Below are 7,827 nucleotides of genomic sequence, written 5' to 3' on the forward strand. Positions count from 1 at the left end.
TTTCATAGTTTGTTTTTATAATCGATGAAAAACTGTAGCTAGTAAGAGATATTCTAACAAATCAAATTTATTAAAACAAAACCTGCTGAGTGAAGCTCATGGCTTGCTTTACTGAGGACAAGAACAGTTCAGTAGGTTATGAGACAGCAGGAGCAGAAGGCAGCAGGAAAAGAATGGTTTCCCAATACTTGGGAACTTAGAACAAAACTTTATAAAGAGTAATGATGGGGAGAAGCCAGAGCAATTAGGTAAGTACAATGGTTTAGGAGCATGTAGCCAAGAGCAGACGGTCGGCTCACTGCACGACAGGCTGTCTCCTTGGCGTCTCTGGCTGCAGCTTTTCCTTACCTCTTCTGCTGTGCTGAAATGCCTCCTCTGAGTTTTCTTAGGGCTTAAAAGACTCCGACGACATGACCCACTCCAGGATGGACTTGGGGCAGGCTTAATGGGAAATGACTTTTCATACGCAGACATGTGGCAGTGGTGACTGGACTTGCCCACAAAGGTGTTTGACAATCCACTAAAAAGAAACGTGTGTAAGGAAAGTTACAGTGATTACTTCGACTTTGCAGGGCTAGAGAGGTGGCTCGGTGGTGAGGAGCGCTGGCTGCTGTTCCAGGGACCTGGGTTCAAGTTCCAGTGCCCACAGGTGTAGTGACATTTCTGGAATTTCAGTTTCTTTAAAAGCCACAGAAATATAAGAAAGTTCTTTGGTTTTAAATCTCAGCTGTGGGATCTGGGGCTACTTCGCAGCAGCTGACCATGGTTTGCCTTGTGCTCTAGCAGAGGCATGGTTTTGCCAGCTGCAGATAGTTTCTGCAATTGTGTGATGTGTGGAATTCTGGGAAGTTTTCATAGGGTATATAAATGCTAGGGCCCTGAGAGGCAGAGTGGGTTGTTGGTAGTTCATGGGGGTTGCTATCACTCAAGTTCAGCCCAAAGAGTAGATTTGCATATTCTGCTATGGTTTAAAGCCCTAAAATGGTACTCTCATTGAAAATTCTAATGTAGCATCTATCTTCTAGCCATTTTCCCCTTGTATCTGAGGAAGGGTTTGAGAAGTAGGTAGACCAAAAACTAACCTTGAGGTCTTCCGGGTTTCGAGGTAAAGACTTCGGCTATTTCTTGGTTTTTGTAACGTTGAACCTGACGCTGGAGTGGAATTTCTCCATTGTCCATTTGCACTTTGACCAAAGGTTCTTATGTCACCTGAGCCAAGGAAACTGTCTGAGGAAGGGTTATCTAAAAGAAAATGAAAGTTTCAATAAGTTGAACAAATAACTAGATGTAGGCCTTTTTATGATTGCAACCATGTTCCATCATTGCATTCCAAAGTAACGTAGCATATCACCATGCCTCTCATGGAAAAGATCCCAGTCTCAACTGCCAATAAATCTGCAGTAAGGAACTTCTACAAACTATAATCGATTCAGCCATACTAACCTGAAAATTGATGAAGGAGCTGAATCCTGCCACAGCCATGTGCCTTATCTGCATCAATGTGACTCCGTGGTGTCCACCAAAAGTCAACATTTTACCCCAACTATATCTTGCAAGCACTCCCAGGCCTGGGCCTGAAAGAAGGTAGGCCAGACCAGTAAGAAAGCAAGTGGAGGGCCAAGGAGATTTTAATTCAAATGAACAACAGTTATCGCTTAATAAGCAGCTGGTGTCACTTCCTTCTTGTAATTAGCATGTTCCAGACTTAGAGAATCTCTCAAACTGCTGCTCACACTGGCTGGCTTATGGCAGGAACGACCCACTGTAGACCTCTGGTTCTAGTACAACCTTCAGTTTCTTAAAGCCACAATCGTTACATAGGTCATCAATAATCCAGTGGTTGCTACTATAGTCAGATTAAGGATTATTTATTATTTTAACTTTATGAACTCTAGATTATAAACTGGAATGACAGCTAGGAGTAGAATAACTTCTATGCCGTCCTTTCTCTATCAGGAGGACCAGATATGTTAAACCAGCTCCCACAAAATAACTTCAGACATTAGGCTATCAAATTCCTTGGAGCATCAGTGGAATAAGTAAAAGTGATAATTCTCTATTCCCAGAATTTGTCTTATACTAACAATATTCTGAAGCTCTCCTTTCAACGAACATTAACATAGGACTTGGCACAATAGTATGCATTCATGTTATTTAAAGTACTTAGCATGGGTATGGTGATACACACCTGTAATCCCAGGACTTGAGAAGCTGAGGCAGGACAATCACAAGTTTAAGGCCAGCTTTGGCTATAGTATGATTGTCTCAACACACGCACACACATATGCACACATACACTCATTTGTCTTTTAGTATTCTATCCAAATAAAGCGCCCTTCAAAAAGAAGGCTCCTTAAGCAAACCATGAAACAGAGTTTGGGGTAAACATAAGGGGGAGAAGAAGCAATCCACAGTACTGTTGGTATCAAATGATTCGCTAGTCAGTGTAGTAACTTAGGTTGACAAAGTAAGTAAATTCATTTTCAAAATGAATTAGAACTTTCTTCCTCTATAGTAAATATGTGGACTTAACATATGTGATTATTGTTACTCTAAGGACAGATACATGAAGCTACTGAACAGGAGTCTCAGTAAGAAACCTAGAAAACAATGGTTGCTAAATGCAGAGCTGTAACAGTAGAAATAACTGGCTTTCACACTGCTTGCTAAACGATCTAACTAAAAACATGTATTTGAGGAGGAAATCTGTTAAAAATACAAATTATCCTGATGGATGTGAAATCTGAGACCCAGGGTAAGTCAGCACAGCCTTCCTACAGCATGAGAGCAAGGCCTCAGCTCCTCAGGGCTGGGGGAAGCACTGGCTCCGCCTCAGCTCCTCAGGGCTGGGGGAAGCACTGGCTCCCGCAGGTGGTTCTACCCCCAGCCAATGACATCACTGAGCAATCCTCTAATAAGAGACTGCAAATCTTTTGTTATTAGTAAAATTTAACTATTTTGTCATCACTAAGAAATTAGAGCTAGAAAGCCAGAAACAAGGTAATTTATCATGTGCTCATAAATGATACATACAAAACTAGAATACCCTGAAAACGTAATTGTGGTTCTGCTCTAAGGATGAAATGACTGAGTGCTTTTTTCTCCAGGTTTTCAGCAGAAATAGGCAGTACTTTCATGAACATGGTAAACTACTAAAAATAACAATGGGCTCCGCTATTTAGAGGATGTCTGCTCACTTCCCCTCAAGCTCCTTCTAAAAAATAAAGAATAATGTGTCAGATAATCATACACTGTGAATGTAACCCATTATTTCCCCTCTTAACATTGGGATTGGTTACTATAGTAACAGCACACTAAATAAACTTAATCTACTACATGTTAGCTTAATAACCTAATTTAACATATTTTCTAAAGATATTGATGCATTTAAAGGATTAGAAAATTCTTTTCATCTCAATCTTTTTTTGTGGCTCTCCAGGACTAAAACACTTTAGATTTCTTCCACTGTGTTCTTGATAAGGCTGGCTCTTAAAGGAAAGTGTTGCATTTATGCTTTGTAAACAGTTTGGACGTAACTTCCTTACAATAGTTTAATCTCGAGCAGACTTGAGAAGCAGAGTTTTGCATGGCATTATTCAGAGAGTTAGGTCCAATAGATTCTACAATCTGGACTTTCCCATTTTCATTTCCTCTTGAAAGACAAGAGTATGGCAAAGCAGCAAGCAGCAGCCAACACCAGCAGTGCCCTGATTAGAAGACTATGGCAGGTACCAAGAGACGCACACCTAGCCCCATCAGCAGGGAGCGCTCGAGGTCAAAGCAGATAGCAGAGACAAGATTGTGCAGCATCTGTAATGCATTGGAATGGGTATGGCAAAGGAAAACGTTTCTAAAGTACATGGTAAAAAGTAGCTTTTTTGTTTGGTGCTGGGGATCAAACCATGGGCCCTATGTATGCACATCAGATGTAAAATTCTGTTTGTAAAGTCAGTTTGTTTAATCAATAACTAGATAAAAATCTGAGAGATCAGTTCTCAATCTGTGGGTGTGGGACCCCTTTGAGGTGGCATATCAAATATTCTATGTATCAGGTAAGTTACATTACAATTCCTAACAATAGCAAAAACGAAGTAACAATGAAAATAATCTTATAGGTGGAGGTCACCACAACATGAGGAACTGTATTAAAGGGTCAGAGTAAAGAAGGTGGAGAAGCACTGAGCTAAGCAGACAGAGCTGAATCCTGTTTCCAGCTGAAGATAGTCACAGACAAGCAATCTAAGGATAGCATAGCACTCTTCATCAGTATGTGTCACTATCCACTGCTAGTTGTCTCATGTATACAAAACTATTACAAAATATTTTTACTTTCTTAAAAAGGTCATAAACTCAAGTGGGAGATAAACTTTAGTGAAGAACTTTTGGCATGAGGATCAACTTGCGGTATGATGATAAACACAGGAAAAGTGTAACTCTCAACAATTTGTGACTAATTAGAAAGACAAGAACCTGGTGAAATATTGCTACACTCAAGAACATGAGGATGTGGGGTGATCTCAAATATATCTTTGTCAGGATTAAGGTTCAATTAAAATTAAAGAGAAAAACCATATGAATGTTTTTAAGAAGTATTATTAACAACTAACAAAGTAGTAGTGGACGTAAACCCTAGGGAACACAGTGGTGACAGACTAAGGCACTGGACATCGCCCAAATCACATAGCCTGGGGGGTTCCAATCGTGCTTCAGAGTTACAGCTGGGGGGTCTCAGCCAGATAACCTGCTACTCAGTACGGCACTGGCCAGTATAATCTGGAGCAGACTCTATAACAAACACTGGGACATGCAGCAAAACAACGATGCACTTATATTTACAGGAGTAAGTGCAGTCAAACAGGAACCTCTCCATGTTAGTTCACACTGCTTTTTTTTTTTTTTTGTCAAGTCTAAAAAACAGTTTTTTAGAGCTTTGTGAAGTTTGAAACTACACATAAGGAACTATGGCTGTGCCTAACAATGCCACAGATTAAAAATTAACAGAAAACAATAAATATGAGAAAGAACTTGTGAACTGACAGAAAACAAAAAATATAACGTTAAGTTACAAAGATTTTATGTGTCAAATTATATAATGTGTATGAATATAGAGAGAAAAATCACAAAAGGCCAAAGAGAATGGCATTAAGTAATATTTGGGTTTTAGTCAAAGGGTTCTAAGTCTAATTTTCTATACAACTGTTTACTATAAAGCAATCATTAAAAACACAATGGAATGATTTTATCCAGTGGTAAACTAGCATATGAAATAACAAGCAAATACAGCATGACTCAAATGGAAATATTAATGATTAGATTTTATTAATTCCATAATCATCTTTTTTGTAGATTTAATTATGATCTATCACACCAGATTTCTTTGTTACCAAAAGGCCTTTTCAACAACAACTAAGAGTTACTTTCTCAGTTCTTTTACCATTGAAATTATTGACACATACTATTTGGAGGCCACTGTCCAGCCTGAGGGGAAATCTAGTGCCCGGGATACAGTACCGCCCACCTAAGTAATGCACACTTAAATATAACATACATCTAAAAGAACATCATACTAACGTCTTTTTAGGGGAGGAGATCTCATCTTGCTGACAAAGAATCCTGAGAAAGCCAAATAATAATGATTATTATGTGCATATTTATTTCATATTTATAATAGCTTATCCTTACAAAAACATCTCATGTAGGCAGGCTCTACAGTAGTCCTTTTATTCTCACATGTGTGGCAAAATGAGATTTTGACTGATGCTGAGTGAAAGACCTGGAAGGTCACTGTAGTTTTCCTGAGTCACAATGCTAAGAGACGAATGGACAGATTCTGAGTTCTCCAAGTCACAGGCACAATACTGTCAGAAGCCCACACTGTAGGAAGGGGTTAGATAAAGAGGCCAGATGGCCAGGGACAGGAGTCACCTAGAGAATGCTAACTTCTGTCATGGATTACAGGCTGAATAGCAAAGTCCTTGAATACACAAGCACATGGCTGTGGCAGGTGCTACACAGAAACATGTGTTAATACTTCCTGCCCTGAAGGAGAAATAGACTCGGGTAGAAATAAATGTTTAGGTTTAACTGTTTCAAGAACAGACTTAAGTTAGCTGTGTGGTTTAAATCAATACCAAACAAATATCCTTTGTATTACATGCACATAGCAAAGCAGAAACAAAACAAAGCAAAGCTATACTATTTTCTATAATGGGATAGTGGACAAGGAGAACAGATTGCAGAACAACTCTTTCACTCAAGGATTGGTATTTGACTAACATTACATCCAAACTATTTTAGTGACCAAGTACATACACATAAACACCTTATTAAAATGATGTTTTAATGGGAAAATGTCATGTTGCTTTTGACAATGCTTTCAACTTTTTTTTTTTTTTTTTTTGAACAGTCTAAGGAGGAAACCCAAGGCTGTGAGCACAACAGGTAAGCTCTAGCACTGAGCCGTGTCCCGATACCTGCTAACGTTTTCACTTTCACAGATGGTAAACACAAAGAGTTTGCTATGAGAAAATGGGAGGGGCATGCAGTGACTGAAGCCAAGTACGGAGCCATACCTGAGTGATAATCTGGACGACAGGCTGCACTTCTTGCAGAACACCTGAAAGCTCCGTCTAAAGTCCCCGGCCTGAAAGGCAGGTTCTAAAACCAGAAGATTGTTTTCTTAAATCAATTTCTGACAATTAAAGAGTAAGTTTACATCAAGAAAAATATTACTGAACAGAACTATGATGAACTTTGCAACTCAATATAATATGTATATATCAATTATATTATAAATACCTGCATACTAACAAGAAAAAGACATTTCATAAAATTACTTGGATTTCAGTGGAAAGTTGGAAAATAATGATCTGTTCTACAATGTGAAGGGTGCTCACTGGATGGTGGATCTGGGTTTACCATATTCTATCAGACAATGAGTTATAAAAGGTTACAGAAGCTCAGAAAGTCAACTTGCTATTGCTTTTGAGGACGTCAGAGTAATTCTCCTGGGGAGTGCTGTTGCAGACTTAATCTGTAAGCATCTCTGTGACACCATATGATGGTGGGGGACGAGTGCCCGACCCACTACAACAAATCCTTTCACTCAAACTACTAATGGTCTACCTACTGAGTAAGAGTACTTTCTTTGTTTTAATTTAAAAATTTAATATATTATTGCCCACCCATGGCATAAGCAAGGTGGTCAGGGAACAACTTGAAGGAGTCAGTCTTTCCTTCACCATGTGGGCTCAGGGATCCAACCAACGCCATCACATGTGGCACAAAGTCTTTTTCTCAGCATATAAGTCAGCTAGGGATGCTTTTACATATGGCTTCTGTTTCAGCGGTAGAAGCTCAGATTCCCCATGAGCCCTGGCTCTCAAGAAACACCCATGTTGTGTTGTATTCTGAGCCTTTACCAATTACATCATCGCAAGCTCAGGATGGCTGGAAATTCATTTCTGTCCCCCAAGCTATGCTTAGTAACTAATTTAAAAGAACAGAAATCTATGTGTTAACAATAGAATATTCAGAGGAACAATGAAGAGCTTTCTAATATTATTCTTGCTTGGAAGTGGCAACACACATGTTTAATCCCAGCACTCAAGAGGCAGAGCCAGGTTGATCTCTGGATTTGAGGCCAGTCTGGTCTACAGAGCTAGTTCTAGAACAGCTAGGGCTACACAGAAAAACCCTGATTTGAAAAACAATAAAAGGCCAGGTGTGGTGGCTTACGCCTTTAATCCCAGCACTCGGGAGGCAGAGGCAGGTGGATTTCTGAGTTCAAGGCCAGCCTGGTCTACAGAGTTCCAGGACAGCCAGGGC

At 39.6% G+C, this 7,827-nt stretch overlaps 1 protein-coding gene across 3 annotated transcripts in view; it reads right to left on the reverse strand.

Annotated features, from left to right (window-relative positions):
• The window catches only part of Senp1 (SUMO specific peptidase 1), a 56,885-nt gene that overhangs the window by 36,486 nt on the left and 12,572 nt on the right, over nt 1–7,827 (reverse strand). For all 3 annotated transcript variants that reach the window (XM_021216668.2, XM_021216669.2, XM_029548143.1), the window contains exons 4-6: nt 6,573–6,657; nt 1,083–1,242; nt 349–520 (exon numbers count right to left, since the gene is read on the reverse strand). In XM_021216668.2, coding sequence (XP_021072327.1) covers nt 349–520; nt 1,083–1,242; nt 6,573–6,657 — 417 coding nt within the window. The remainder of the gene's footprint in view (nt 1–348; nt 521–1,082; nt 1,243–6,572; nt 6,658–7,827) is intronic.

Source organism: Mus pahari, chromosome 17, assembly GCF_900095145.1.
Source record: "Mus pahari chromosome 17, PAHARI_EIJ_v1.1, whole genome shotgun sequence".
Classification (NCBI taxonomy): Eukaryota; Metazoa; Chordata; class Mammalia; order Rodentia; family Muridae; genus Mus; species Mus pahari.